At 37.2% G+C, this 16484-nt stretch overlaps 2 protein-coding genes across 9 annotated transcripts; both read left to right on the top strand.

The window, feature by feature from the left end:
• The first annotated feature begins 3942 nt into the window (after positions 1-3942).
• On the top strand, positions 3943-12573 carry LOC131067091 (uncharacterized). Of its 8 annotated transcripts, XR_009111766.2 has the most exons (17): positions 3944-4195; positions 4383-4472; positions 6009-6131; positions 6422-6589; positions 6753-6839; positions 6958-7097; positions 7868-7912; positions 8017-8079; positions 8906-9424; positions 9534-9635; positions 9713-9988; positions 10084-10188; positions 10323-10508; positions 10669-11717; positions 11888-11968; positions 12119-12195; positions 12345-12573. XR_009111766.2 is itself a non-coding variant. In XM_058002025.2 (14 exons), the coding sequence occupies exons 1-14, from the start codon at positions 4175-4177 to the stop codon at positions 11432-11434; spliced, it is 2673 nt and encodes an 890-aa protein (XP_057858008.2). In that variant the 5' UTR covers positions 3943-4174; the 3' UTR covers positions 11435-12573. The 8 variants fall into 8 exon arrangements, 4 of the variants coding, with proteins under 4 accessions (XP_057858008.2, XP_057858007.2, XP_057858006.2 ...); XR_009111767.2 differs by having other exon boundaries at positions 11888-12573; XR_009111769.2 differs by having other exon boundaries at positions 10669-11968; positions 12119-12573.
• Positions 11560-16108, top strand: LOC131857792 (pentatricopeptide repeat-containing protein At1g11290, chloroplastic-like). Its single transcript, XM_059210517.1, has 4 exons — positions 11560-11686; positions 11787-11878; positions 15221-15444; positions 15832-16108. Exons 1-4 carry the CDS (start codon positions 11560-11562, stop codon positions 16106-16108), a joined length of 720 nt encoding a protein of 239 aa, XP_059066500.1.
• The last annotated feature ends 376 nt before the right edge of the window (positions 16109-16484 follow it).

Raw genomic sequence — 16484 nt, 5'->3', positions numbered from 1 at the left:
ACCCTTATCATAGAGGCCATCTCCAATTTTTAGACGAGGGTTCTTGGGTACTAGCTCTTTGGCCTTAGCCCCAACGTTGGTGGACATGGTTAATTATTCTAAAAAATCATCACAGATATTTCGGTCCTGGTAATTCACCTTCCCTATTAACTTTCTTCTGGGTGTCATTCTAGTCAAACAATTATACCACTAGAAGCGAACATAGACCTTCAATGAAGTAATCCGCACAACAGTTTTTTAGAACAAACCAAGAGTTATCAAGAAAAGCACAGAAAGCTTGATTATTCCTGAAGGAAATCGCCCTGCAACAATTCACTCTGCAACAAACTTCGATGAAACAATATTTAGTGATCAAGTTGATGTGGACTAAACATGACAAGTTGGCATTTAAGTTTTTTGGAAATTAACTCCGCATGCTTCGGCTTTCTTTTCAGAATTGAATTTGCCAAATTGAATTCAAACAGGCTCCAACGGGTCATAATTTCTCTAAGTCTTTCCTCTGTTTCGCTCTTTTGCTATTTCGCAGAACATAAAACCTGTACTCTTTTCTGTAGTGAAACAATGCTGGCCATTGGATCACGAGGACTTACATCGGCTTTATCTCCGTTTAATCTCTTTGCTTTAGTGTCGGGCCCTACCTCCTTTTCGCCACGTCGCGGACTTTAAAAGTCGTTCACTTTTCCTTCACGAGGCCGCGCCAAGCGTTAGATCAAACTCAAATCACCTGGCCTTTAACTCCAACCGGGGCGGTCAATTTTACTTACTAACCGCACCTCATTTTGACGGCTAACAGTTTTTCGCCATTTCGCTGAAGTTAAGTTGCGGGCCTCTTCGGGCCATGAAACAACGAGAAGCGTTGGATCAATCCGGGAATTAGTTACCCCACTTATTCTCCGATTGAAAAACGCCACATGGTAATTGGTCATTAGCCCTGGAAACTACTTTGGGTTCCACCTTTGATCTGCCATGTGCTATCTTTATTATTCCCAAATAACCGCCGGTTACACCTAGGCGGGCCCTCAGCCACTTTTAAATACCACGTGTCACCCGACACATCACTATCGAGCTCCACAAAAAGCGGCAGCTGTTATGCCACGTCACGCCTCTATGTGATCTCCACCTGTCTTTCGCGACTTTGCGAACATTATTCTTTGTTTGGCTTGCAGCCACGAATTCACGCGAGCCGTTAGATCAAAACAACTTGTTTGTTTTTTACTCCTTTCCCCGGCAACCGCGCTTGGGCCCACTGCAGACTACCAACTAAGCGTCTCGTCACTGCTCTATCACTACCAGCTGGACCTACCACGTTCACTGCCATCTTTAGTGGGACCCACCACCTTTTCGCTACTTCGCTGAAGGTAGAACTCGTGCATCTCCCGACCGCGAATCAATGTAAGCCGTTGATCTCTTTCCAACTCAATCATTCTTTAACCCAAAGAAGATCGCTTGCCGCAGGGACCCACCAAAACCTTTCACCATTTCACGAAGGTTAAAACACGTTCAACTTGATCTCTCGAAACCACGCCGTCCGTCCGATCAGATGAAACTTGATCGGTGTTTAGCTTCAGTCCAAACCTATATTCCGGGTCCACCTTTGCCTTTCACTACTTCGCGGAAGCTAACATTCGAGCTTTTTTTGGTCGCGAATCAACACGGGCCGTTAGATCAACAAAAAGTTGCATGATGCTTAAAAGACCCGATAGACATTAGAAAAGGCATATTAAACGCGAACAAAAATTAAATATTTAAAGGGGGACCACCTAGGTAAATGACAAGGGGGGAACACTTTTATGATAAAGGGACCCATCACCTAAGTGAATAAAATAACGCCAAATTAGAAACCAAAAGGGTTTTTCTCAGATATTGAAGTGACTTAAAACCTAAACCCTGAACCCCTTAGGATCTAAAACAATTTTGAAAGAACATGGGCGATAGCAGACTCAAAATTTTCAAAAACTTAGCCATTTATAGACTGAAAACATCCATTTTCAAAACAGGGACAACAAAAGGAAATCGAGGACCCTTGGGTGCAAGCATTATTGTGAGGAATGACAATGGACAAGTTTTGGCAATGGAAGCACAAAAACTAAATGATGGAACCAATAATGAAGTGGAGGCTCAAGCAACACTCCTTACAATCTCTCTTGGCGAATAAATTAATCGGTTTCTAGAGTCCTCTAGAAGGAGACTCAAAAATTGTGATTGAGGCCATTTCAAAAGGGGAAGCATAAAGTTGGAAGCTAAAAAAATTCATCATCATCATTGTGCAAAAACTTAGTACCTTTCAAGATTTCAAAGTCTCAAAGGTAACAGGGAAGCAGATTTCCTCTTTAATTGGGGCTCTGTTTTAAATGATCAAGAGGTGAAATGGTGGGTAGGTATACATGGAGGACAATGAATTAAGGAGGTGGTGGAGGGTGATGATATAGGTTGAGTTGGTAGGCCTTCAAGATGAGACATGATGATGATTTATGCTCCTCATGTAAGTTATCATATATTAAATGCAGGGAGGTCACCTCAATTAGCAATAATGATGGCGGGACAGGGAGACTACACTGCCAAAGCACCAAATTTATGTACGGTGGTGCAAATTTCAAATGATATCAATGGTTTATATGTGCGACCATTTAAGGCAAGGTGGGTAGTTGGCACGACTACCACGACTTCCACAAATAGGGGATATTTAGTGATCTTTGCGGGGTTTTCTATCAAAAAATAAAAACTACTAGTTTGAGTGCGCTAGACAATATTTTTGGGGTTGAGGCTAGTGGGGTTTAAAGTTGTGCTTGTTTAAAGCATGTATATTATGGTTTCAGTGATGCGACAATAGCAATGGAGGCAAATTTTACACTCACCACAACAAAACAACAATTGGCATTTTTGAGAGTGATTTCAAAAGAAAGGATGCAAAATGTGTTCAAAATTGAGGATTCAAAATTCATGCAAATGGTGGGCGTTTTGTTGGGGAAGAAATTTATGGAATTAGAGTTCTTATATAGAACCAATGCTGATTTGGTGTTCATGTTCCTCACTTGGGGGCTAGAGTTGGGGCAAAAGAGGACATCAAGTGGGTAATGAGGGAGTCTGTTAAGGAGGAACAAAAATACAGAATGGAGACATTCTTGACCATTGCCGGGCCTGGGGAAGGGTTCGTATCTACAAGCAACGAATGGATCCACTCTGCCAAGTTCATGCCACCTTGAAACCTTTCTTGATTTGGGGGTGGATATGGATTGGGAGGCTCACAGGGAGGTACAAGTGAGTTGGGAGTATATCAAAGATTACCCGAAAAGCAAAGAGCAGATGGTGGTTGTGCTTGGTTCGAAGGAGTTAAGAAGATAAAGAAAATGAGCAATTTCAAGAAGGAGGACTACTAGCTAAGTTGTAAGAAGCCAGTGATTTGAAATGTTGTAGAATTTTTTGTTTCTCATTTCGTATTACTTTAGTTTGGAAGGGTGCTTTCAAAATGTCTTAGTAGATTGACTGTGACTTGTTTGTATGTGTTTATGGATAGTTTTTTGGTTAGATGGTAGACATATGTAAATCTAATATGCTTAACAATTTAAAAAAAATCTAGAATTGTTAATAACTAAATGTATTTTCAATAATTTAATATAAATATATATTATTTATCGATTAATTTTTAATATTAATTATAATATCATTATATAATAACAATTTAATATTAATTAAAATATAATAATATAGTAAAATTTTAAATGAAATAATGAATAAATATGCTATCTTTGAAAGTAATTTACTTTATTCCTCTGAAGATAAGTATACTAGTATATAAAATAAATTCAAACCTCCTTACACTTTCAAACTCTATTATGAATTAAAATAAATGAAAGGCTTAATGATAAATAATAATAATAATTAGTTTTCCTTCCTAGTCATAATCCCCACTGTTTATACATTATAAATACACAGACAAAACCAGGCGAAACACACACCTTACAACATACTCTCCATACCCTAGGAAATTAGAAAAATTATACTTTTCCGAAAGGAATCAGTGAAAAAAATTTATAAATGGAAACCCAAGTACAGTGAATACATTTGATAGCTAAAACGAAAACCCTTGAGAACTAACCCTCGTTCTGTACGCGCGTAAAAAAGTTGCAACAGGCATTCGAACGGTAGTGGATCGGAGCTTTAGAGATTTTTTAATATGTCGGGAGGTTTCTTCAGGGTAAGTATTATTATTTTTTAAATTTTTTTCTCCTACGTTTTTCGAAAAATATCAGAGGGTTTACAGGGATAATTAATAGAAAACCTATTTTTTGGTCATGGTTTTGAAATTGGAGCGCGAGCATGAAATTTTTGGTGTTTTTGTGGTTTATTTGAATTTATTCGCATGTTTCTTTTATGAAATTTAGGGGACTTCTGCCGACCAGGACACTCGATTTTCTAACAAGGAAGCGAAGCTTTTGAAGTCCCAGAAGTTTCCTGCCGAGTTGGATCAATTGGTAAGTAAATTTTTGAAACCCTACCTTCGAGGATGAAATTTACGGCTGTCAAAGTTATGTTGGGAGTCGAGTACTTTGGTGGCAATCTTTGGGTTTAGGGAAGTAGTAAATGCTTTGCAAATGAAGCAGCCGTTAAATATAGAGGTAAAAACCTAATCTTGAAAACCCTAGTCTTGAGATGTAGCTTCTGGTGAGTTTTGCTTTGGGGGAATGTTATATCAAATGGTCTGAAAGTCAGTTCTTGGTTAATTTTGGGCTTGTGGGAGGATACGATAAGATCCAACGAAGCCAACGAGTATCACCAAGCCCTCAATTTGGTAAAATATAAACGACTCAAGTTTGATCTTGGCTTTAAGATTAGAGACTTGAAACCTTGGCCTCCAAGAGCAGCTTGGCTGTAGTTGAAAGGAACGGTGATTTTGCATTTTTTGCTATTGATTTCGGAAATGTCAACATTTGTGAAAAGGTTTGGTTGCATTCAGGTTTGTATCTGGGCTTCATTAAGAATTAAATTATTTTTTTCAGAAAATCCGTAGATGCTCTTTGATATTGCCGAACCCATGCGTACCAGATTAGAGATTTTCACATTTTCTTAGAAATTAAGATTTGGAATTCCAATTATATTGTGATTTTGAGGAATATTTATAGGTAATGATATAAATAACTAGGATTCTTATTTCAGAATTCAGACATGTTTAAGGATTTATGCCTATTTGTGAAATTTGAATTGCAACCGAATGATATCTATGATAATGTGGTGGACGTAGTCACTGAGTGTTACTTTGAAGTGTATTTTAGTGTTGACATCAGCAGTTTATTGATGGAATAAGTTTCTAACTTATTTACGCTTGCATCGATAGTTAAAACGAAACCAATGTAGCATATAAATGTGTTCTACAGAGGTCTAACATCTGCTAGAGGAATGGAGGAGTTTAGTAATGCTATTGTGCCCATGCTCTCTTGACTGGTAGCATGAAGGAGCAACTATTTGCCTGTTACCTTTTTCCATTCCATGGGATCAATACATTAAATTGGTTACAGTCTCAGAGCATCTTTGTTGTTGCAATATCTCAACTGCCAGTATATATAGTAATTGTGAGCTGTTTGATACACTCATTAACTGAATGAGTTCGAGGAAAAAGTGCTTTGAAGTAACTACTGATTGATAACCACTTTCCTTGGGAGCAGGCAGCCAACAAGCCTACGAGGATACCCCATATAATTTGATATCTGATCTCATCTTCTAGATTTGGCTTATTGAAACTCTGATGTTTCATGGAATATCTTTGTTATTACTACACAGGAATGGGTCCCCTCAGTTTTGAACCCTTAATTGTTGACATGTCTTTTTGCGGGATTTTATCTTCATACACTTTTAATAATACAAATCTGCCAGAAATGTGTCATGGGGTGTTTCAGAAATATTATCTGTTTTATATGTCATTGAAGTTGCATGTTGAATCTTATTTTTGATTATTGAGGTTCTCATGATGTTAAAGCTGCTACTTGACATTTGTCACTTTTATAAATGTATAGGTGGACATGACAAAAGTGAAGATGGATGTTATACGTCCTTGGATAGCAAACAGGACTACTGAGTTTCTTGGCTTTGAGGATGAAGTTCTAATTAATTTCATATATGGACTACTGGATGGAAAGGTATGACAAATTTTTGAGGCAGAAAGCAAACAGCCAGCATGTTCTTTCCGTGGGGCCTTGTTCCCACCTAACTGGCTGTTTAAGCCCCTCCAATTTTTAACGGCCATCCAAATCAGCTATTTTTGTAACAATAGGCGCTTTATATTTTCAAATTGATACTCATATTTGATGTGATGTTATGATGCCTTATCTTTTGATCAAATTATAATTATATAATCATCCATATTTGGTGAGGCGTTTTTATAAGCCCATAATCTTTTTTATTAATCTTCTTTATGGCTGTATTACAGGAGGTGGATGGGAAGCAAATTCAGATTCAACTTACTGGATTTATGGAAAAAAATACTGTTAAATTTATGAAGGAACTTTGGGGTCTTTTAACTAGTGCACAAAAAAATGCAAGTGGAATACCCCAACAGTTTTTGGATGCCAAAGCAGAGGAGACAAGGAAGAAAAAGGTGATTTGTGCTTTCCGAAGAGTTATTTGTGACAACCTTGCTTGATGTAATTGGCCATTACATGAAGTGTCATTTCTATCTGAAAAGTTTTGGAGAGCTGTTTTAATGAGCTGTGCTTCTTTTTAGCAGTTCACTGTAACCAGTCTTTATTGGTGGCGAGCAGGCAGAAGCAGATCGTATTAATTATGAAATCCAGAAGAAGAAAGAAGAAGACGAAAAGGAAGTGGAGCAGGAACGGCAGAAGAAGATAGTAAGTAAATCGAAATGAAAGATCATATATTTTATATGAAGTTACATTATTAACCATTGGTTTTTGTCACTTGTTGCATTTTCCTCTGTGGATAAACATATCATTCTGTTGTCTACAGAATGCTGACTTAGAGACAGCAAAGATTGCTGCTACAGCAGTGGTTTCTACAAGAAATTCTGGGAAAGATTCATTGAAGATAAGTCCAGAAGATGAGATGGCAGGTGAGAGGCGATCTTCCCATGCACGAGGCAAGAATGGGTAAGGACATTTATAATTGCTTTGTATGTGATTTCAAGCAATCAACATTACCCCATTTTAAAGAATTTGTAACTTTAGAGTTAATTTAAGGTAGAATCCTTGGTGTTTGCTACTAGAATTGTAGCATCTTTGCTGTTCGTTAATTAACGGTAGCTTCTGCAAATTGAATAAATCTCGTCTCTTGGATGGGTTTTTTGATCATGTATTCTGCAATTGGTGGCAACAGTACAAATTATTGTACAATTTTCAGACAAACTTGAACCAGCACTATTTTAAAAATAAAATTGAAGAGCCATGAACATTTCAAGACTGAGATAATAGTATCATAGTTTGTATATGCCTTTATCAACAAAGCATCATTTTCTTATGTGTTGATAATGAGTTACTTTGTTCCTTAAATGTGGAGAGAAATTGTATGTTTTTTCAGATGGTCTAAAATAGACTTTAGTCTGCTTTCCTGCTTATATTGTTTTTTGTGTTTGCATTATAACTATATCAAATTTGATGTTTCGGCATTAATCTATCACCATTGTGGACAATAACTTTATACCTTTATCACCATTGTGGACAATAACTTTATACCTTTTTTTTGTTTTGTTTAAAACAATGTAAATCATGATAAAACTTAAAAAGTGTTTAGTGTTCATACCTTTTTAGTGTATTGTTTGAATTCTGTCCAGATCCATTATGTGTAGCTTATTTAACAGGTCTGTTGCTATATCAAGTCATCCAATTAATAATGCCTTTTTGGTGCTCTCTTTTTATTTCAGGGATTCAAGACTGACACACGACGGTGATCACTCTCCTCCTCATCGGTAAGAAGAACAAGCTTGCTTACAATTTTTCATAGGCACTTAAATTTGAGTTTTTATTTTGTTGGTAGTTATAACTTAGATGCTTTTAATTTCCCTTTGATCAGTAGTATCTCGTCTTCTCCAAGATCAAGAAGTCAGACAGATTCCATTTCCAGGAGCCAATCCAGGTACTTATCCTGTAGCATTCTGTATGCAGTTTTGAGTTGATTTTTGAATTTGTATTGTTCTTTGGTAGAATGTTACAATTGTTTCAGAATTTAATAGTCTTTTAGACTGTAAAATAGTGCCATGGTTTGTGATTTGGGTAAGAGCAACACAAAAGGAAGATGTTGAGATATTACAATTTATGCTATGTTTTATTTAAATATTGATTCTAGAAGTTCTATTTAACATCTCAATGACGTTTATTTATAAGAGCTCAGTTTATATTATTACACATATCTCACATGTCCGCTTTGTTGACCTTCAGCCTGCATCCCTATGGTTTTTGAATTTTCTGTTTTAGACTTTCAAGGACTTTTTTGAATTTGCATCCTTATGGTTCTGAATTTTCTGTGTGAGATTTTTAAGGACTTTTTTGAATTTTTTTCTGTGTTCTTAGATGGACAATGATAAGAGAAGAGCTACTGTGTATACAAATGTATGCTAGCTTTAGTTGAGTTTGCAAGTGACATAAGGGATGAGCATATCTCTTACTTATTTCTACAATAGTAGAAGAAAAGATAAAAAATATTGAATGTTGTAGCTTAAATATAGTTATATTATTGTTATTATTTTATTTTCATTGAATGGTGTAGCTTATTTTTCAATGTGCATGTGTTCCAGTGTAAATTTACTTATTACTCCTATACATGATTTTTAATATATGGTTGTACTTACATACAAATTATTTTGTTGTTGCCATTATATGTACTCTCTAGTCATGATTTTCTTCCTCTTTACCACCAGGATTTCATGCACTACTAATATCTTTCTGTGCTGTAACTGTTGAAGGTCCCCTCCTTTGAAAAGAAGACACAGGTCACGGAGCATCTCTCGATCACCTCGGCATAGAAGGCGATCTCCATCTCCAATAAGGCGGCCTCGATCTCCAATGTATTCTCCCCCTCGACGAAAACGGTCACCATTATATGCCCGATCCCCTAGGCGGAGATCTCCGTCACCTTGGAGGCGAAGGCTGCCATCTCCACGCAGGCGAAGGTCTCCATCACCCCCTCGCAGGAGGAGATCTCCATCTCCTCCATTGAGGAAAAGGTCGCCCTCTCCTCCACCAAGGAGGAGGTCTCCCTCTCCGCGCAAGCGGAGGTCTCCCTCACCACCACCCAAGAGATCTCCCACACCTCCACCCAAGAGGAGATCTCCCTCACCTGTAGCCAAGAGGAGGTCTCCATCTCCACCACCTAGAACGAAGTTACCAGTTGCAAGGTCACCTGTACAATATAGGCCATCTCCTGCATGTTCTCCAAGAAGGCGACGAATGGATTCTCAATCTCCTCCTCGCCGGCGAAAAAGGTACATTTTTTGAATTTTGAGTCACATTGTAGATGTTTATTTACGATTCAGTTTGAGTTTTTGTTTAAAGCATTTTTTTGTTTTGTTTGAAATCACTTTTCTATGGCAGAAGCCCTCAATACAGGACTAATAGGAGTCCGAGTAGAGAGCGTGATGGTCGCTATAATGAAGTGGATCCTAGGAGATATCGAGATAAGAATGTGTCTGATAGGTAAATTATAAATTGCCTTGATATTTGACTGCTCTATGGTTTTGTATGGGTTGTAATGTTTTCCTTTACTGTATCAGACCTCGAGCAAAACGATCTCCTGATCATGAGTATGTTGATAGAGAGGAGATTGAGGGTCAAAGACGTGATCATCTACGTGCCGGAGGGCGGACTGGTGTGGAGTCTTCAGCTTACCGTCAAAGTTTGCCTATTCATCCTCGCTCACCACAACGTGATGTAAGAATGCGTAGTGGAGGCACCTCCAATATGCCAGAGTCACCACCAGCTTATCTAAGTTCACCAAATCAACGGCCTTCACCACGTGTTTTGATAACACACATGAATGAAGAAAAGAGGTTGTTACTCTTTGTTTTTGGTTCTCTTTCTTGTGAAATAGCTGATTTTGCCCAGTTCGATCAAATGTTAATATGTGTTAGTGTTGATAATATAGGCGACTGAGTCCACACCGTAGGCAGATGGGATCAGCTCGTGAGCAAGGCAGTCCACATGAGAATATTGAACCAAGAAGGAAGCCCGAACATAACACACGTTCCATGTAGGTTCTTGTACTTAATAGATCTGTTTCTTCAGGACTGGTTTTTGTTCATTTCTTGTTCAGTATGTTGTTATTATTCATTTCTGGTGTCAGCTTGTCAGCATTTGATTTTTTGATGAACTTATTAATTGTAGGGTTGAGGTTTCAAATAGGAGGGATCTTCAGGCACCTCATGTGTCAGAAAGGAAGGAGTATGGGCCTAGACGATCAGGCAATGGTCGAGATTCTCCCACTGGCTTGCTGCTTAATCGCTCTGGCGAAAAGCGTGGTCGTCAGGAAGGTTCAGAACTGAAAAGAAATGAATATCGTAAATACAATAGGTAATATGTGAATCATTATTCTTGTTGGTTCTGATATTCTAGCATTACTTTATGCTGATTGCCACCTAGGCATTCACTCTATCTTAATGCATACAACTCTATCTTAATGCATACATATTTTAACCTGCCTTCTAGACTGATCAAGTAGTAGTTTTTATAGGGATAATGTTGATCGCAGTCCTGAATATCCTCAGAGGAGGAGGGATAGCCAGATATCTTATCCGTCAGAAGGAATTGAATATGGACCAGGGAGATTGGATCATGGACATCCTTTACCAGTTTATTCAGAAAGCCGCTCTGATGTGCATCGTCCGGGTACTGTTTTGCAGTCTCATATTGAATATGATGATAAAGAGGATGCGGTAGGATTGATGAGATCCTCTTCAAGAGACAGTTATGCTGATGATGATGGTAATGCTTTCAAGGTTGATGCTGCTCACAAGCCAATTATAAAACCAGAACCTGTAAAACAGATGGATGGTTCTGATTCAGGGGAGAATGAAGCTTACAGAAGGAAGCACGTAGAAAAAAGGAAGGCAAAGAGGGAAGAAACAGCAGGCCAAATTATAGATGATGATGAAGATGGTAACATGTCACCTGGATCCAGTGAAGAAAGACGAGAGGCAAAACGAAGAAAGAAGGAAGAGAAGCGATTACGTAAAGAGGAGAAGCGTAGACGGCGTGAAGAAAGGCACAGGAGAAAAGAAGAACGTAGAGCAAGCAAAGTGAAAGCTAAGGCTCCAGCAACTGTTGCAACTGTTGAAAGGGACAGTGCAGCAGAGGAATCAGAAGATGACTACCATGATAGAGATCATTCTCAGCAAAGTCAAGATGAGGAAATGGAGGATGAGCAGAAAAGATTAGAGATTGAGCTGCGTAGAAAGGCTTTAGAATCATTGAGAGCAAAGAAGGCTATTAGTCACTAAAATAGTTCTAGTGGCCGATAGTCTTTCAAGACTACAAAGTTTTTAAAGATTTGCTTCATATTGAATCATTGTTTTCTTTTCTGTATAAATTTTACAGGTTTATTTTTCATGATCAGCCTGTTGGGATGTTTTATGAGGGTCTTCAGCACTCAGTGTCACTCTTTTTGACATCCTGTGTTTTTACTGCTGACAGAAGGAAGTTCAGTTCTATCCAAGTTGAGAATGTGATGACTTCCAAACTTTACAGAGGCTGTACGTTAGGCCCTATGGCACTGATTTCCGGGTAATGTGTGCTGTGTATCTGCAGTAATCTTGCTTGTTCACCACTGGGTGTATTCTTTCCATTTTGTAGTGGATTTTCTTACTGAAACATTTAGTGGTGCTGAACCTCAGCAAAGTTGGCATAAGTTAGTTGCTGCAGTTTTGAGTGCTCTGAATTCTATGGTATGGCAGGTCCAAAGACGTTTAGCTAAGTAGGATCTGGAATCAACAAATGCAATAGCATATGCAGTGGATGCAGTTTGTGTAATACCAGTAAGTAAATTTATCATAGGTAGGAAGCATTGGGGGGATTTTTTAAGAACTACATTATCGAATGTTGTTGCTACTAACAAGCCTGAAGGTGTAGCCACTATTATGTAAATCTGAAGTTCATACTGAAACAAATTTGTCGTTGATTGGTAGATGAGAATACTGCCAACTATATAACTTGGTTGAGCCAGCCATTTGCAGAAAGATCCATTTTTTGATCTTCGAAACAGGTGAAAATTTAGTAGCTAATTTGTGGTACATTTATAAATGAAGACTGAAATGATGCACTGGTTGCAATAATTTTCCTCTGAATAAAGGAAATTAGTATCAAATTTGGAGAGTGTATTTGGGTTTAACTTCATGATTCGGTCAATGGCAGCTACTGACAAAAGTCATCGAAGACTTTATATTTGTTATGCATCATGATGATTTTGCTCGTCTTATGCTCTTCTGAAGTATATGCATCATGATCTCATCTCAGCTGATGTAACTTTTCCTACTGAGGATTGGTTTATTGTATTTTTTGTTGCTATATTTGTACTATTTCTTACCAGCAGAAATGGAAGTTTTCTTATCAACTTATAAAATACTCTACTGAAATTTATGCACGTAGTCTAGTGATCCATCTACAACCTTAATTTAATGTTTGAAAAGGAATGGAATTACGTAAGGCGAGGTAGATTTTGCATCACATGGTCATACACGAGTAGTGTATTTTGATTCAATTTGGCTCCAAAGTTAAATACTTAACTACTTTTTGTACTCAATGTATTTGTAACCCCACTTTCATTCGTAACGGCAAATCTTATTACCTAATTGATTAGTAGATTATTTTATATAATTATTAGTTTTTTAGTTTATTTTATTGCAATGTTTGGATGGAGGTATTTTGTTCTCAAAACCCGCCCTTTTGGATTGGCCATCATTAGAGAATTGTTCTGGTGAAATCCACTACTGCCTCCTATTTGCAGGCCACGAACTTTGTGCTGTGACATTTATCTGTACTCTCAAGTAGCATGTAGAAATAGTGATGATTCTTGGACTGCTAATGCTACCTTATTCCAAGGTTTGGCTAATATTTGAACGCCAATATGAGTTTTAGTTTTTATTTTGCAGAGAGCTGTCATGTGATCATGTTATTTCAATCTTACATGTGGATTATAAAGCACAACAGTCTTTTTTTTTATGGAAGAGATCAGATTAGTGGAATGGGCACAATTTTGAAATTCATAGGCTGACTTTAATATATTTGTGTCTCGAGATAGTAGGTTAATCAAGATACACCAAGTCATATCCATGTTATTTCAATCTTACATGTGGATTATAAAGCACAATAGTCTTTTTTTTTATGGAAGAGATCAGATTAGTGGAATAGGTACAATTTTGAAATTCATAGGCTGACTTTAATATATTTGTGTCTCGAGACAGTAGGTTAATCAAGATCCACCAAGTCATATCCATTTGTTTAGAGTTTAGACATTTTTCTTTAGAGTAAATGTAAGTTGAAATGTCAAAGCTTGGTTTGATTGCCATGACTTTATTAATAAACTTCATCACAGTTGTAATTAGTTGATTGTTACATTTGATATCATAATGTTTTGGACATGTTAACTAAAACTGTGTTTCAATTCCTTTCATGTAAGTGACAAGTTTTGCTACGATTGTAAATATTTGATTGTTTAATAAAGATCATTATAAAATGGCCATGCTCGAAGGTGACATGTCTTAACACACTAATCTTTTGTAGTTTCGAGGGTTGTTATTACATAACAATAACAAAGTTATTATTTTCAAAGAATTATATAGGGGGATATAGATATAGGATGCTTGAGCTTAATATTGGTGATTTTTCTAGAGACACCGTATTTTTTACCTTAGATTCTTCTTTTAAAGGTTGTCAAAGATCATAGTATTTAGTATTTTATTTTTAACTGCCCTTGTTTGAGAAATTTTTGAATGTTAAGAAACTTTGACCACTAAATGTTAAATGCACTAGTGGTGTGATCATGAAATCTGATCCTTTTCCCTGCTAACTTGTTATATACTTGAGAAGGAAAAATAAGGTTTCCTTAAGGGGTAACCGGAGCAGTCAAATACAAATTTTAAGTAGATATAATGAGTTGCTAGGTTGGATTGGATTGGGTGACAATATTAGACCAAAGAAAGTATAATCATGCCATCAAAGAATAAACATACATAACATACATCCATGAAAGTTGAAGATTCTGCTTCCATCTTTTATTTTGTATATGTTCAATGAATTATTAATTCTTGCAAGATGAGGGATAAAAGATTTAGGAGCAGCTTTTGATTTGTATATGCCCCATTAATTAGTTGACTCCGAAGGGTGCAATTGATTGAAAGATTTTATTAGGTCTATCAATAAATGATATAAGCAAATAAATAATAGAGTGCATTATAAGGCAAACGTAATCCTAATCGTGAAATCACCAATGAACGGTATGTAAGGGCATATATAAACATTTAACTTGCACATACAACAATTATCTCAAGAAAATATATCATGGCAATCATAACAATAAATTCAAGATAAAATTAGGGGCGGAAGATATAAAATATTCATTATTGTTATTATTAGCCCATAGGCTATATAGTGGGGGAACACCACCTGGCATGCGTGATGTCTCACGCTGGGAAAAATTTACCGTTGCCGTGTAATGGTTTCCCGTATATCGTTCCTGGCTTTCACTGGTGGCAGGGATAGCGCCTTACACCACTACACACCCGCTACTCGATCTTCTGTGAACGTGTGTACAGCATCATGGCTCGTTTGGAAAATGAAGTCTCTCATGCAGAACTGCCTCAAATATCTTTTGCGGTGTATCTCCAGTACAGTGAGGAATTCTGCTGAGCATTACATACAAAATAACCCCTCAATTGAATATATGAAATCTGAATCCCATATCTATGATGATTGAGCATACGAGTCATACACGCTTGTAATAACCGCGAATAATGAAAATCAGGCAATACCCATTTACAAAATAACATTAACATCGACAATTCCAACAAACCCATCAACAGAGAAGCATTAGGTGATAACAAAATTCGAAGGCTTCAAAAAAGGAAAAATCCTAAACAAGAACAACAACTTAGAAAATGGAATTTGCACAGCATGAAATAAATTTTGCTCACCTCATAAAGCTATGTAACCTTACTTCCAAACATTTTCAGCATGAGATAATCTGGAAAAATGAGTTAGGATAGATATTTTGTATTGTAGGATTGTATTAGGAGGCGATCACGATAGCCAGGCACTACAGCTATAATGAGAGTTTGCTAGGTGTCAAAATGGGAGCTCTGGAACAGGGTATGGACATCCACCAAAGCACAAAGGATAGAAAAATATCGTCAGATGTTGTTGCAACTGCCTTGGTAGATGTGTATGCAAAATGTGGAAGCATAGATAAAGCATGTGAAGTGTTTGAGATAATGTCTCAAAAGAACTGTGATCTCATGTAATGCCATGATCGCAAAATATGCTCTCAACCTGGGTTTGTTGAAAAGGCATTAGAAAGTTTCAAGCAAAAGCAATCGGAAGGTGTAAAGCCAAATTCTACAACCTTTGATAGCATCCTCCCTCACTTTCCCAAAATGGGAGCTTTGAAACAGGGTATGGATGATCATTAAAACATAAAAGATAAGGAGGAATTTTGTCAAATGTTGTAATTACCTCTGCTGTGGTTGACATTTATGCAAAATGTGGAAGCATATACAAAGCACATTACCTGTTTGAGAAAATGCCTCAAAGAAATGTGGTCTTATGGAATGTCATGATTGAAGGATATGTACAACATGGATTGTTGAAATGGCTTTACAAACTATGAAGCAAATGCGATTGGTAGGTGTAAAGCCGAATTCTACAACAGAGCTTTGAAACAGGGCATGGATATCCATCAGAGAATAATGGTTGAGGGATTTTATTCGGCTATTATTGTTGGAGATGCTCGGGTAGACATGCACGCAAAATGTGAAAGCATAGAAAAGGAACGTAAACTGTTTGACATAATGCCTCAAAGAGATGCCATCTCATGGAATGCAGTGATTGCAGGATATGCTCAAAATGCTCAAAATGGATATTTTGAGGATGCTTTCAAAATCTTTGAATTAATGAAGCACTAGCTTTGCCTGTGTTTCATGTGCATGCAACCATGCAGTTTTAGCGGATGAAGGTTGTACAATACTTCAATCACGAGTGATTGCTACTGTTTTACACCTACATGCATGATATACATGTCCTTTCATACTGCCAATTATACAATGATATTAGGTACAATTAGACAGAATGATGCAACCATGCCCTCGTAGACAATTTTCAATCAATACAATCCAATTAGACAGAATGATGCAACCATGACCTCGTAGACAAATTTTCAATCAATACAATCCAACAGCACAAAGATTTTATCTTAAGATTAAAAATTAAACACCCATAGAAGCAATCCTGTAAACAAATTCTACTGTCTATGTCACTCTAGCCTAGAGGATGTTAAAAGTC

Source organism: Cryptomeria japonica, chromosome 8, assembly GCF_030272615.1.
Source record: "Cryptomeria japonica chromosome 8, Sugi_1.0, whole genome shotgun sequence".
Classification (NCBI taxonomy): Eukaryota; Viridiplantae; Streptophyta; class Pinopsida; order Cupressales; family Cupressaceae; genus Cryptomeria; species Cryptomeria japonica.
The sequence above is the reverse complement of the archived record's forward strand: the minus strand, read 5'-3'. Positions and strand labels throughout refer to the sequence as shown.

Bases quoted from the DNA above. Each gene is read 5' to 3' on its own strand.
- LOC131067091 (XM_058002022.2), top strand. From the start codon at position 4,175: ATGTCGGGAGGTTTCTTCAGG. The intron at 6,132-6,421 runs GTATGACAAATT...GCTGTATTACAG, and splicing joins ATGGACTACTGGATGGAAAG to GAGGTGGATGGGAAGCAAAT. The intron at 8,080-8,905 runs GTACTTATCCTG...TAACTGTTGAAG, and splicing joins ATTTCCAGGAGCCAATCCAG to GTCCCCTCCTTTGAAAAGAA.
- LOC131857792 (XM_059210517.1), top strand. From the start codon at position 11,560: ATGTTTTATGAGGGTCTTCAGCACTCAGTGTCACTCTTTTTGACATCC. The intron at 11,687-11,786 runs GTACGTTAGGCC...TCCATTTTGTAG, and splicing joins TTCCAAACTTTACAGAGGCT to TGGATTTTCTTACTGAAACA. The intron at 15,445-15,831 runs GTAATGCCATGA...TGCGATTGGTAG, and splicing joins CAAAAGAACTGTGATCTCAT to GTGTAAAGCCGAATTCTACA.